Here is a 15,645-nt window from a genome sequence, read left to right as displayed (position 1 = left end):
CAGTATGCAGCAGAATCAGCGCAATAAAAAAATAGCGCAAAATTTTGTTGCAATTTCTTACAAAACTTGCGCGGAAAAAGCAAATTAATCTAGTATGAAAATCATCAAACTTCTAATGCTCGTAACTCAGTTCAGACTGAGTTTAGAGGTATACATGTCATAGTAAGTTTGGTTTATTACACTATTTTGTAATCAAAAAACAAAGTTTGGTCGATGGCCGCGCGAAAAAAAAAAGACGCCACCTTCCATACAAAATCTGGCATTGCCATTTGAAAAAGAAATGAGTCGATAGTAAAAAGTGGAGCTAGAAACCTTATTTTCCCTTATCCATTTTATCTGAAGACATCAAACCGAACGTTCATTTAGGCACTTACAAGTTGCCCTAAAACGCTAGAATCATCATTTTCGCAAATTTTGTTTCTCATACCAAACTATACTACGTACATGGAGCTCTACATACGTATATGCCTGCAAGCATACAAAATTATTGCTCACGGAAAAGATATTTACTTCCAATCAGAAAGTACTACACCACGCTCGAATTTTGCATGAGAGCAACTAATGAAGATATTTTACATAATTTATTTTTAAAATCTGATTCTCAGATATAGATAATAATATAAACTTCATAGAAAACACAAAGTTTTATCAACAGCAGCAAAAAGTTAATTAATAAATGATCGATTTGATGATGAGGCTGATACTGATACTGAAAGAAAGCTTTACTTTTGTGGACATTAGCCTATTTCACGGTTAAGAAACTGACTCTGAATAACCAATAAACTTAACTTCACACTGGCTTAATTTCCATAAAACATATTTTAATAAACTTACAAGTGGATTAGGCCTCCTGGAAACACCACTATAAAAAAGTGCTTAGTTCTTCACCTCGTTAGGGTAGTACGGAAGAAAGTACATAACATTGCAGTAATTTTTTTTTTCGTTTTTTTTTTATTTTAAAGTCGAAAATGACAATGTTCCGAGGGTTTCCGGGATTCGTCTCTTGGTGATAATATAGCTTATATGATGCATTACATAATACAAAAAGCAATTTCTTAAGAAAGCTTAAGAATAACGAATAAAATAAAAATAAATGTTGAGCTCCATACAAAAAAAAAGTAATTATTGTCAATAACTTATTAAATAATAACTTTATCAAAAAAAGTTACATAACATAAAATNCTTCAGACGTATTATGTGCGTTGATGCGCCGATAGATGGCGTTAACAATAGCAAATGTTTCATTTTGCCAAATATTATATCCCAAATAATTTGTTTGGTCAAATTGACACATACTTACGCACCGTCACCCACAAATCAAAGCATAAGGCACGTGATCATGGTTTTCACAAGAATTTTATGTAAAACAAAGAGATTGCGGAAAATAGTATGGTTGCAAAAAGTAGGTTTGCAGAAAATAGTAGGTTAGGTTAGGTTAGAACAGTGACCCTATTATACTATATTAGAATCACCTCTATTTTGGAAATTTCGAAAAATAGTAATGAAATAAGAAAATTAATTTAGAACAAATTTTATATTAATTACCCACTAAACAAAATAATAACCACAAGCTTATTTATATTCCATTCCATGCACCAATCAAATTATTTTGTAAATAGTTTATCGTGAAATATTTTTGCCAAATGAAACATTTGGCAAAACATACTTTGCCAAACAATAATTTGCTAAACAATAATATACCAAAAACAACATTTGCGAATTAAAAGTTTGCAATAAGTTGTTTTGCCAAATGAAAATTTGCGAAACGTTGTTTGCGATGTGATAATTTGGGAAACGATTTTTTTGACCAAACATTAGTAATCCGCCCCGCCCACTGCCCCTTGAGTTTAGCAATTCTGCGACCTATGTCGGTCACTTTGATTTTCCTGCGAATCTCCTCATTTCTGATTCGACCATACGTGAAAACTCCGAGCCTTTTTAAGAGCTTGCGCTTGTTTTGATTTATAACTTTCTTTTTTCTGTCAAAAAAGGACTATTTGTGATTTTTTCGTAATAAAAAATCATCTCGAGTTTCTTTACCTCATTTATGGTCCTTCGAGCCGGATACTGTTTTGGTCTCCTTCTGACGTTGACGTCAGCGTATGACCACTGACCACTATGACGTCAATAGGAACGTTTGACGTTGACATCGAACGCCGCCTACAGCGTTTAATAGGAGACCGTTGCCTCATAGATATCACAATCTGTCCTTTTATCTCGATGCGAGATTCTTTTTGCTCACGAAGGCGAGTGAGCTTTACTTGTGTATGTGTACATGCACATAACGATAGTGTAATGTCTATCAGAACTTTTGGAAAACGAACAGTAGCGGGCCACCACACATGTAAAGCTTACTCGCCTTCGTGAATTGCATGCAACACTATACCCATTTCTGTGTGAAACTACAAAATGTTGTTATTTACAGCTGGAGCATCTAACTGAGGATGCGCCTGTGGACAGCTCGGGCTGTTTCATCCCATACAACCTGATCACGCAGCACAGTATACCGGGTGAGTTGTTACAATCATCATCAGATTGTTTACATGTCTAGCGCAAAACTGATTCAGTGCCTGATATATGGAAGTAGCACGGGAGGGTGTTTTTGTGACTTCAAACGTCAGTGAGACTTCAGATGTGCTTCAGAGGGCATAGTGTGAGTTTACATCAAACGTGTCACTAGTGAGCGTGTTAGATTAATTATATTATGTACATACCTGATTGATATTAATATTTCATGTGACCTATAATTAATAGTGTATATTAATTATAGGTCACATGAAATATTAATATCAATCAGGTATGTACATAATATAATTAATCTAACAAGCGCGTAAAAAAAGACATTAAATGTATGACGGATTGAACAGCGCCCCTAGCGGATAATTTCAAGAACTAAAATTTTCATAGATTTTTGACGTATTCTCTGTCACTTCATACGTCTCCCCTGCCGTGCCGCACCCATAATCTCAGGCACTGACTAATGCTGGATTTCTATATTCAATCCTAATCCAAATTGGACGGATTTGGATTGTCAACTGTCAAATTTCAATATGTTTTTGGCCAAAATATCTGCGGTTTTCGATGTTTTTACATCTTCATATTGTTTATAAGACTAAAAAATATTAAATCGTAAATGCATCGAACATTTTGGAATCTAAAACTGAATTCAATTTGAGTTGTAATACGGATTTGGACAAGGATTGAATATGGGAAACGGGCGTTACTCAAGCACTATAAATCTTTGAACAATAATCTTTGAACAATTTCACACAGCGCCAGCTAGCCCCAAAGTAAGCAACTTAATGCTTGTGTTATGGGTGCTAGCTTAACGGATATACTGCTTGTATACTTTTTTTTTAAATACATACATATTATACATAGTAACACGGTAACACCCAGACCCGTCACAGAAATTAAAATTCATCATTTCAATTTCTGCCCGGCCGGGAATCGAACCCGGGACCTCTCGGCATAGTAGTCCGCTCTGAACCACTACACCAAACGGCCGATATACCTACAAATTGATAGCCAAAGTAATCCAGATTAACTGTAGTTGCTAGAACTAGGTCTGAATTTATCTATTTTTCCACAGATAAATCAATAGCCGACTGCGTAGAAGCGCTAATAGGGGCGTACCTCCTGGAGTGCGGCCCTCGCGGCGCCCTCCTGTTCATGTCGTGGCTCGGCATCCGAGTGCTCCCGCGACATCTGGTCACGCTGCCCGAAGACCACCCTTATGTCAAGGCCGCTGAGGTCGAAAATTGCACTGTAAGTACCAACATTGTATCAGTGGTCAAGCTACTCGATGATCACCCTTATGTCAAGCCGCTGAGGTCGAAAATTGCACTGTAAGTACCGAATTAGTCAAGCTGCCAGACAATCACCCTTATGTCAAGGCCGCTGAGGTCGAAAATTGCACTGTAAGTACCGAAAAAGTCTGCTGCCCGACAATCACCCTTATGTCAAGGCTGCTGAGGTCGAAAATTGCACTGTAAGTACCAAAATGTTGTCACTGACGTCACGCGTTCAAGGTGTAGCGCAGTTTCGCCGGAGATTTCAAGCGGCTAGTTGGCGCGTTGATTTCGAACACGCGTGAGGATCCAAGATCAAATCACGGTGTGAGAGGAAATTTTGTAATGTCCTGTCACGTCAAATGTCACCCTCCTATGCCGCTCCCATATGACCTGGATGAGAATTCTTTTTTTTAATAACAGTCCCGTTAGCCCTTCGTACTAAGCTTAATGCTTGTCACGAGTGGGCTCACCACAATAATCGAATGGCGGCGGGTACCGAACCAGCGTTCCCCAGGGCCACGAATCGACTAGTCCGACCCCTTCACCGTTCGGCTATCGTGACTTCGAATATCTGACTTGTGACTTTATTTCCAGAAGCAGTCAGCCCCCTCCTCGCCCAAGCACTCCCGATCCGATTCCGATTCGGAGTCGGAATGCAGTTCCGACGAGGACGAGCAGCAGGAGATAGAGCTAGACTGGAGCGCGCTCATACCGGGGACCTTAAAACCACAAAGGGCGGCTACTGGAGAATGGATGCAGGTACTGCCATCTCTATCAGACTTGCAGGAGTGTCATTGGAGCGAGAGAGATAAAGCCTGGTCTGCGAGCTCGTAGAATTTTGTCCCGAAGCTACCCATCCTTATCGCTCGCGCGTTATTATATTGCTGTCGCGACTGTGTGACGCGCGCCCGCAGTGAGTGTGCGAGCGCGACAGCAACTTAATTACGCGCGAGCGATAAGGATGGGTAGCTTGGGGTCATTAGACAAAATTCTACGTGCTCACAGACCAGACTATAGCTGCTACATAGGTTGGTAGAGCTGGAGGAGCGCAAGAACTGAAACCGCAGCGGTTGGCTACAGGAGAGTGGCTGCAGGTCAGTACCTGCTGTCTCTGTCTGCTACACTGGTGCGTGGCTGGAGCGAGAGAGACAGCTGCCATAGAGGGATATAGAGCTGGACTTCGTGGCTGCAGGTATGTGATTTTTACCATCTCTGTCAGTCGCATAAGAGTGGGGCTGGAGCGACAGAGACAGTTGTTACAACGAGAAATACAGCTGATGGAGCGCATGGACTTTAAAACCCCAAAGGGCAGCTACTGGAGAATGTATGCAGGTACTGTCATCTCTATCACACTTGCAGTAGTGTGACTGGAGTGACAGAGACAGTTGCTTCAGAGGAAGATACAACTAGACAGGAGCGCGCTCATACCGGGGACCTTAAAACCACAAAGGGCGGCTATTGGAGAATGGATGCAGGTTAGTTGCTATTTCTATAGTATCTCTGACTCTTTCAGTTGCGTTAGAGTGAGGCTGGAGCGAAAGAGACGGCTGTTACATAGATAGATACAGCTGGAGGAGCGCAGGAACTTTGAAACCGCAGCGGTTGGCTACAGGAGAGTGGCTGCAGGTCAGTACTGCTGTCTCTGTCTGCTACACTGGTGCGTGGCTGGAGCGAGAGAGACAGCTGCTATCCTACTACTGGAGGATATGGCTACTGCTGTCTCTGTCAGTCACGCAAGAGTGCAGCTGGACCGTGAGAGAGAGAGCTTGGTACGGCGTGAGAAACAAATGCTGCAGGTGAATGGATGCAGGTCAGTAATGCTATCTTTGTTTCACGCGAAAGAGTGAGAGAGACAGCTGCTACAGCGGTACATACAGCTGGACTAAGTGATTGTTGTTCAGTAGCTACGCCTGTCTCTTTCTGCCATCCAAAAGCTAGAGAGATAGCTGAAATCTTACAGCAGAAGGAAATGGAGCCTTATCCCAAGGATTTTAGTACTGCTATCTCTGTCTGGTACACTGGCGCGTGGCTGGAGCGAGAGAGACAGCTGCTACAGCGTGAGATACCAGTGGACTGACGATCTGGTGAAGGTTGCAGGATACTCAAAATGATGCTGCCGTTGTGGAAAACTGTCTTTTCCTTTATCCAGCAGTGGACGTCTTTTGGTTGAATCAGATCAATCCTTTTTCAAGTTCTTATTGTGCAGAAAATAAAGATTATTTTTATTTGCAGCCCGTGTTTGGAGAACTGAAGGCGCCCCCGTCTCCTCTCCTAAGATACATTGAAGATCCAGAAGGGGAATTGGAACAAATGCTATCTGGTGAGTATTGCTGTCACATCATCAGGCCATTTAGTCTCCACTGCAGTAGCACGACTCTCTAATTGACCAGAGGCAAATGGAGGATTTGTCCTACACTCCCCACGCTGGCCAGACGGGTTGGGGAGGCAGAACTATTGATGTATTTGATTAAACACAGTATATCATAGAAAACACTCAGATCAACTTGAAAAAATGTGCACATAAACGTTCGAACCCGTGACCTCTGGCATGCTACCTAGGCCTAACTGTAGCGAGTGAACCACTAGGTCAAGCGGCCGACACTAACGATTTGCCGTTGGATGCTGGAGACAAATTATATCCGCTTGCTACGATTTGTCCCATCTAAAGAATGTAATGTATACTATTGTTCTGGCAGTTTTCGGTTTAATTCCCAGGTTGGATATTACGCATGCATTGAATCAAACTGTTTGCGATTATGATTCCTTGATGATTCTATGCTTCAAAGTAAAGTTCATGGTCACAGTGCTTTTAGGGGATGAATTTGGAAAAATTGACTTATTCCAGTAGTGAGTTTCTTCCGCCACTTCTTTTCGGTGCTAGGGCATGCTTATACTTGGCACGTCTATACGTGCCCTAGATAGGGCCTACATGGCTACACACTAATAAACAATTTGACTTATTCCAGGTTACGATGCCCTAGAGAGGACGCTACAATATCGGTTCAAAGACCGCTCTCTACTACTTCAAGCTTTGACTCACGCCTCGCACCAAAAGAACCGGCTCACCGACTGCTATCAACGGCTGGAGTTCCTTGGAGACGCCATCTTGGGTGAGTGAAAGAGAGAGAGAGATTCTGTGTGTCAGCTACTCAGGTCAGAAGATAGGGCTCACCGACTGCTATCAACGGCTGGAGTTCCTTGGGGACGCCATCTTGGGTGATCTAATGAAAGTGAAAGAGAGAGAGAGAGGTTATGTGTGTCAGCTACTCAGGTCAGAAGATAGGGCTCACCGACTGCTATCAACGGCTGGAGTTCCTTATTTTAGACGCCATCTTGGGTGAGTGAAAGAGAGGGAGAGAGATTATGTGTGTCAGCTACTCAGGTCAGAAGATAGGGCTCACCGACTGCTATCAACGGCTGGAGTTCCTTGGAGACGCCATCTTGGGTGAGTGAGTGAGTGAGAGAGAGATATGACAGGTCAGAAGAAGCGGCTCACCGACTGCTATCAACAGCTGGAGTTCCTTGGAGACGCAAAGAGATTGTGACAGGTCAGAAGGTTAGGCGATGCCATATAGAAATTGTGTGTGCTAGGTACTCAGGATAACTGGTGTTGAATAAGCAATCAGTTTTCATTATTTCCACTTCATGTCTCCGCTCCGCATTGGTCGAAACGGGGCCATATTATCCCGTATCTTAAAATATTTAAATGCGAAAGTTTGTGTGGATGGATGTCTGGATGTTTGTTACTCTTTCACGCAAAAACTATACAACGGATTTTGATGAATTAGTATTATTGTTTACTAGCTTACCCCGCGAACTCTGTTCCGCCTTAAATAATTAATAAATAAGCCATCCGCAATCAGCAAAATAAAAATGAATTGATGTTCGTTAGTCTGATTAAAACTCGAGAACGGCTGGGCCGATTGAGCTGATTTTGGTTTTAAAATGTTTGTCGTAGTCCAGGGTAGGTCTAAACGGTGAGCAAATACGCGCGCGATATTGTTTTTCTGTGACAGACAAAATTCCACGCGGGCGAAGCCGCGGGCGGAAAGCTAGTAGGCTATAATTTATGACGATCTGTGACAAACTAAATTTCACGGGCGTGAATCCGCGGGCAAAAGCTAGTATTTTGTACATTTATTTCTTTCGTATCTTTTGTATAATATACTTTTCTTGTCTAGTGTGGTGTACAATAGTGTTTTCTATCTATCTGTCTGTTATAGACTACCTGATCACGCGGCACTTGTACGAGGACCCGCGGCGGCACTCGCCCGGCGCGCTGACGGATCTACGCTCAGCGCTCGTCAACAACACCATCTTCGCGACCCTGGCCGCGCGACACGGCTTCCACAAGTGAGTTCACACAGTTAATGCTAGATGGCGCTGATTCGTGCGACGCTCTCCATAGGAGAGCGCCGCCTCGCGTACAAACCTGCATCGCGGTGATGAAGTTTTTTACCCCGGCTGGTATACAGGGTGGAAACGTTAAGTGATCTCACTCGGTTATTTCTAAACTATACAAGATATTGAAAAACTGGATACTGATCCTGAAAGTGCTTCATGAGCTCTTTCAAACGGTACCAATAAATAGGTTACAGAATAAACTGGATCTTTCTGAAAATTCAATGTTTCCAGCTTCCATACTAAATGTATGCCAACCACACAATATTAGAAATGTTTTTTCTTTTAATTAAATAATAAACTTAAAATAAACTCATAATTATGCATTCTTATCTAGAATTACTAGCACTTAGTTTTAAGCACTTTTAGTTATAGTAATTTCATGTATGCGTGTTTGTCTTGTTGGTTGTCCTAATAAATAAAATAAAATAAATAAAATAAAATAAATTAGTTATGGCAAACATTAGTTTTAATCCTTACTTGCTATAATATTATCAAGAGATGACTGCCTTGACTGTGGTAGTACTAAATGTATGGAAGATGGAAACATTGAATTTTTGGATAGATCCAGTTTATTCTGTAACCTATTTTTAATACCATTGGATAGAGCTCGTGAAGCACTTTTAGGGTCTGTAACCAGTTTTACGATATCTTGTGTAGTTTTTAATATTACATGGCTTTACCAAATGTATGGAAGCTGGAAACATTGAATTTTCGGATAGATCCAGTTTATTCTGTAACCTACAATCGATACCGTTTGATAGATATCATGATGCACTTTCAGGATCAATAACTAGTTTTTTGATATCTGGTATAGTTTAGAAATAATCGAATGAGATCACTTATCGTTTCCACCCTGTATAAATAGGAGGACCGAGATTTATTTTATTTTATTTTATTTTATTGTTAGGAAAACAAACAGCATTCTATAACACATTAGAGTTACCAATTAAACTTCACATTTGCCAAAATAGTTTTCACAAATAGTTTATACATAGGTATCGTTTTTAAAAATTGAGTAAACAGAAACAGAAAAAGAAAATATTTTTTTTAGATTCTATGTTAAATATACCTACTATGACTTGGCAATTAATTTAAACTCGAAATATCGAAATATCGCATCGTTGTTAAAACAATAAATAGTTAGGTAATTACTGTTTTAACAACGACCTAAATTTGTTTGGTTTTAGGCTGAAAATATCTAAGTGACAGTATTTGGAGTTATACAATTTCATTGATCTTAGAATAAATCGGTTCATCGCATAATTAGTACGGCAAGAAGAAATGGCAAATGTATCGCATGACCTCATGTTCGCTCTCGGACATCGCAACAAAACCTTACTCAAAAGGTAGGGCGAGTCAACATAGCCATTAACAACNAGCATATTTTTTATGTTTCTAGCAAAAATTTTGTATCTTGCATCAAAGATAGGAAGTTGATTATTTTTTTTAAAAATCTGCAATTAATAGGGAATCTGTCAAAAAAAAGAAATCTGAGAAAAGTCGACCCAAAAAAAAGATAAAAAAATTTAAAGCCTACTGGGTCATACAATTTGAAAAAATCACAAAATTGACGATAACTTCTAAACTATGAAAAATCGTAGAACATACATGGGGGTGAAATCGATAGGTCTAGTCCTCACCTATCACCTGCCTTCGGCTTGACACCTTACAAGAAACACCCTGTATAATACAATGGCGAAGCCTCACATTGACTATTTGATTGAAATTTGGGGGTCTGCGGCCAAATCTAACCTTAAACTTATACAAACATCACAAAATAAATTAATAAAAACACTATTCCAATATGACTACCTGACGGCAACAGCAAAACTATAGGTGTTTCTTGTAAGGTGTCAAGCCGAAGGCAGGTGATAGGTGAGGACTAGACCTATCGATTTCACCCCCATGTATGTTCTACGATTTTTCATAGTTTAGAAGTTATCGTTAATTATGTGATTTTTTCAAATTGTATGACCCAGTAGGCTTTAAATTTTTTTTTCTTTTTTTTGGGTCGACTTTTCTCAGATTTCTTTTTTTTGACAGATTCCCTATTAATTGCAGATTTTTGAAAAAAATAATCAACTTCCTATCTTTGATGCAAGATACAAAATTTTTGCTAGAAACATAAAAAAAATGCTTTTAGCGGAACATTCTAAAATTTTCAACTTAAAGGTTTGAAAAAAAAAAGAACTTCCATAGGTCCAAAATAATTTTCAAAACTGCGCAGTTTTCTGAACTTTCATAATAACATAAAAAAACATGTACTTAATAGGCCATTATTTTCGGTAATCGCTCCACTCAAGTGGGAAGTTGGAGATTTCGTTACATGTTTTTTACTTTCTTAGGACTAAGTAATGTTTGAAATCCCTTAAGTTTACGTTATGTAGAACACATTAAGAAACAATATCTGAAAAGAACATTTTTTATCCACAACGAGGAAGCTCTTGCCCTTCATCTGGTATACAATAGGGAATATGAAAATATTGATGAACTGCGGACAAAGCTGACTGAAGCACAAAACCAAATTAAAATGAAGAAGAAGGTTTTACGAAGATTTTTTTGCGTCGTTGTCGAATGTGCATTCAGGTCAACGGCGGACATTTTGAACATTTACTTTAAATTAAATTATTACACCCATTTTTGCTTTTTTTTTTAACTTTTAAGTTGAAAATTTTAGAATGTTCCGCTAATAGCATATTTTTTATGTTTCTAGCAAAAATTTTGTATCTTGCATCAAAGATAGGAAGTTGATTATTTTTTTCAAAAATCTTCAATTAATAGGGAATCTGTCAAAAAAAAGAAATCTGAGAAAAGTCGACCCAAAAAAAAGATAAAAAAATTTAAAGCTTCTGGGTCATACAATTTGAAAAAATCACAAAATTAACGATAACTTCTAAACTACGAAAAATCGTAGAACATACATGGGGGTGAAATCGATAGGTCTAGTCCTCACCTATCACCTGCCTTCGGCTTGACACCTTACAAGAAACACCCTGTATAAGATACTGGGGATTCCAGACAGTCGATGGTAAGTAATTAGACCCGAGCACGATATAAGCTTGGAAAGAAGCAATTCCACCTTAGCGTCCTTACGCCCGTATTCAAAAACATTACTATGAAGTCTTCCATTGCGCGTGGACGCACAGGGTGACACACAAACCAATCACAGAGCTTCTACTCAACGCTGTGCGTTCGATTTGCTGCTTCACTTAAGCAAGCATCGTTTGTGAATACGGATGTTATTGTGGTTGACTAAAATCTTCCTCAAGAAAGTAATCATCAGATCGTTTGTGGGTCCTAGCGCTTAACTAAGTCAGCCTGAGATACGGCCACTGCCTCAGTAAGCGCTAGACCTATAACGCTGACTTCTGGATCACGCGGCATCTGTACTCTACTATAAGTGCCTGAGATATGGCACTGACTCGATAGACTGACGGACCTGCGCTAGGCTCTCGTCAACAACACCATCTTCTCTTCGCGACCCTGGTCGCGCGCCACGGCTTTCACAAGTGATTCAATCCCTTTCTAGGGTACTTATTTATACACGTCCCAAATATAGCTTGCCCTACCACCACTTCGGGACAACATATGGGCTGGTGCTGAGAAGAAGTGGCGGAAGAAACTCAGTCACCTTTGTTAATCTACATTAGTTGTTAGTAGGTACGTAGCCTCCACTCCAGAAACTTGCTGCTATATGGGCGGTCAGTTCAGCGTGCTATATGCCACAATTCAACGTGGAAAACATTGGGGGAGGCCTATGTTCAGCAGTGGACGTCCTATGGCTGAAATGATGATGATGATGAATGTTAATATCTAATTGTTTTGTTCCAGATACTTCCGCCACATGTCGCCCGGTTTGAACGAGGTGCTCACGAAATACGTGAAGATACAGGAGGAGAATGGACATTCCATCAGCGAGGAGGTAATTTTATTTTACCATTATTTATTTATATCTCCTGTAGATCCGTTCCTTTTCAAGGCGAGAGTGAATAGGCACTTACAGGGCAGATATGTACCATCCTAGACTGCATCCCACTTAACACCAGGTGCGATTGCGGTCAAATACCTGGCTTGTCTTGCATACAAAACCCACTTGTGACACAAGCATGTTCATTATTTAGCTTTACACGTAGGCTTATTGATAATGTTATTAATTTTTGCACTGAACTACATCAATCATTCGTTGTTCATGCAGTCGTTTCTGTCGATCTTTCACTTATTCACTCATTCGTTCCTTCATCCATCCGTCGTATACTCGTTCGTTTGTTCTATCGCTCATTCATTAATTCGTTCATTCGTTCCAGCACTACCTGATACAAGAGGACGAAATGGAGCAAGCGGAAGACGTGGAAGTCCCCAAAGCATTAGGAGACTTGTTCGAGTCTGTAGCCGGCGCTATATTCCTGGACTCAGGTAATCATCATCATCATCATCATTTCAGCCACAGGACGTCCACTGCTGAACATAGGCCTCCCCCAATGATTTCATCGCCCGGTTGGTAGCGGCCTGCGTCCAGCGCCTTCCTGCTACCTTTATGAGGGCGTCGGTCCACCTTGTGGGTGGACGGTCTACGCTGCCCGTGGTCCCGGCTAATCCCATCGGCCCCCCATTAAGTGGTGGGTCCCATCGTGTAGAGCAAACATCATGTAGGCAGATTTTTCTGTTCGGTTTGGTTGGTGGTAGGGCTTGTTCTAAGTCCGCCTGGCTAGCTATAACCACCATAACCACCATCATCTTACCTAAGTCTGTCGCCATAACAACAATGTTAACAGCATTGCTGTGTTCCGGCAGTTAGAGGTAAGATAGCCAGTTCTTCTGGTTGAGGATTCCGGGTGAAGCTCGCTTCCACCTTCGGCCTGATCGTCACTTACCATCAGGTGAGATACAGGCCAAGAGCTTCCCCCTTATGGATAAAAAAAATGTAACTTACATTTCTAAATAGGAATGTCTCTGTGCTGCTACAATGGTGACCAAATTAACTGATGATGTACCTTCTCTTCAACAGGCATGTCTCTGGGTGCGGTATGGAAGTCATATGTGAATCTTATGGGAGCAGAATTGGAAGCCTTCAGTGCCGCCGCACCTAAATCACCAGTCAGGGAGCTTTTGGAAGCAGAGCCGGACACTGCTAAGTTTGGGTAAGTTATTATCATTCAAATTCTTCATTAGTTTGTAGGCGTGATCAAATCAGAGATTAGGAGATCCGTAGTTTGGGTGAGTCGTTGAGTTTTCGCGCATGGACGGACACTTATGCTAGTGTCATGTCTTTTCGCGCAAACGTCCATTCGCACTTATGTCTTTTCGCGCAAGTGTCCTTTCGCACAAATGTCTTTCGCGCTAGTGCCTTTCGCGCAATAGGGATGATGACTGGGTAATGAAATCGAAATTCAATTTAGCCCATTAGACAGATAAAAAAAAATTTTGGACACATATTTTTTAATTTTTTTCATAATCGAATAATTACAGTATTATATTGAGTTGAAATGTCGCGTGAATTCACTTTTGAGTAAAACATCTACTCAAGCGTGACGTATCGCGCCATTTCAACTCGATGTAGCACTGTTATTATACAGGGTGTTAGGTAAATGGGTATATGAGCCGACACTAGCCCATGTTAACATGGTCATATAAATGGTATGGTGAATGCAGAAAATTGATATCTTCATTTTAATTATTTTAATTTTCATACAAATCGGTATTATAAAATTTATTTTGTATGAAAATTTAAAAAAATAAAATGATTATATCACTGACTTCACCATACCATTTATATGCCCATGTTAACATGGGCTAGTGTCGGCTCATATACCCATTTACCTAACACCCTGTATAATTATGAAAGAAAATAAAAAATATGAGTCTAATATTTTCTAATTATCTGTCTGACGGACAAATAATTGAAATTTTGTCATCTAGCCTATTTTTTTTATCCACAACGAGGAAGCTCTTGGCCTGTATCTCACCTGATGGTAAGTGACGATCAGGCCGAAGGTGGAAGCGAGCTTCACCCGGAATCCTCAACCACGGAGCAACTGGCTATCTTACCTCTAACTGCCGGAACACAACAATGCTGTTAACATTGTTGTTTATTTATTTATTTATTTATTGACAAAGATCTACCAACAACACATCTTTACACAAACAAGTAATGCATGCAATGCATGTTATAGTTATTGTACCAGCAGAACCAAGTGATGGTGATGATGAACTTTATAGTAGCCCTTTTAACACCAAATTCCTTGTCCACAGCAAACCAGAGCGTTTAGCAGACGGCCGCCGCGTCCGAGTTTGTGTTGAAGTATTTGGACGTGGCGCCTTCAAAGGAGTCGGAAGAAACTATCGCATTGCTAAAGGGACCGCCGCTAGGTGTGCCCTTAGGCACCTTAAGGCACATGCTGCCAGGTAGCATAAAGGAAGGCTGTATTTGTAAGAACAGAAGAGATAAGAAGAAACTTACCATATATAACTTACCATCAAGTCTACACATAAAAAAATACGCCTGTCACATATAAAAAATTGCAGTCATCATCAAATCAAATTAAATCAAATCAAAAGCAAGACTGTCTTTAGACACTATGAAAGAAATATTTTATATCGACGCGCCACTACAAACTAGTTGCAATCTTCGCCCAACAGATGGCGCTGATACATGCTTTACTATGGCACACGCGATCGCGCCTATAAACCTGAATCGCGGTATCAAAGTTTTTTACCCCGACTAGTATATATAGAAAACCGGTTGGTCGGTTGTTGATCATCAAAACCCACACCATCATCAGGTCATTTACGCCCGTATTCACAAACACTACTATGACGTCTCACAGTGCGCGTGGACGCACAGGATGACACACGAACCATCACAGAGCTCTATTCGACGCTGTGCGTTCGATTTGCTGCTTCATTTAAGCAAGCATCGTTTGTGAATACGGGCGTGACTCTCACTGCAAGAGTAAGACGTGAAAGCACAAAATAGATAGCAGCAGAAGATAATCTACATACAAAGTGCGCTCGGACAACGTACACATTGACAACGCTACTGGTCACACGCTAATAAACGCAAACCAGTTTAAACCAGTGACGCTGGACTAAAAATCAAAAATCAAAATCAAAAATATTTATTCAGTTTAGACCACAAGTGGCACTTATGAACGTCAATAGAAAATAATAAAAAAGAAAAAGGTAGCCCTTATGGGGCACTTTACATGTCTCCTTATCTTTTGGGCCCTACCAGCCAGACTGAGTGTAAAAGTAAAGTAAAAAGTATTTTATTTGCCAAAAAAAGAATTACAGTTTGTTTATCTAGCGGCTGCTGCACTAAGCTGTGCTTGCCCTCTGGACACGCTTGTGTCGCAAAATGAAGTGCATACAAGGTGATTGTTTTCTGGTACTATCTGTTGTGTGCGTAAAAGTGTTTGTATAAAGCGCCTTCAAGGGAGTCGGAAGAAAC

General features: G+C 40.5%; 1 protein-coding gene across 1 annotated transcript in view; it reads left to right on the top strand.

Annotated features, from left to right (window-relative positions):
• The window catches only part of Dcr-1 (Endoribonuclease Dcr-1), a gene marked incomplete at its 5' end in the record, with an annotated part of 44,285 nt that extends 28,928 nt beyond the window's left edge, over positions 1-15,357 (top strand). Inside the window, 10 exons of the mRNA XM_028304326.1 lie at positions 2,426-2,510; positions 3,593-3,768; positions 4,389-4,553; positions 6,027-6,114; positions 6,761-6,904; positions 8,018-8,147; positions 12,030-12,120; positions 12,503-12,611; positions 13,204-13,336; positions 14,448-15,357. Of these exons, the coding sequence (XP_028160127.1) occupies positions 2,426-2,510; positions 3,593-3,768; positions 4,389-4,553; positions 6,027-6,114; positions 6,761-6,904; positions 8,018-8,147; positions 12,030-12,120; positions 12,503-12,611; positions 13,204-13,336; positions 14,448-14,604 (1,278 nt within the window). The remainder of the gene's footprint in view (positions 1-2,425; positions 2,511-3,592; positions 3,769-4,388; positions 4,554-6,026; positions 6,115-6,760; positions 6,905-8,017; positions 8,148-12,029; positions 12,121-12,502; positions 12,612-13,203; positions 13,337-14,447) is intronic.
• Between the last annotated feature and the right edge of the window lie 288 nt (positions 15,358-15,645).

This window comes from Ostrinia furnacalis, unplaced genomic scaffold (genome assembly GCF_004193835.3).
Source record: "Ostrinia furnacalis isolate ACB-3 unplaced genomic scaffold, ASM419383v2 OfSCF1411, whole genome shotgun sequence".
Lineage (NCBI taxonomy): Eukaryota > Metazoa > Arthropoda > Insecta > Lepidoptera > Crambidae > Ostrinia > Ostrinia furnacalis.
Note: the sequence above shows the minus strand (reverse complement) of the source record. Positions and strands in the feature narration are given on the sequence as shown.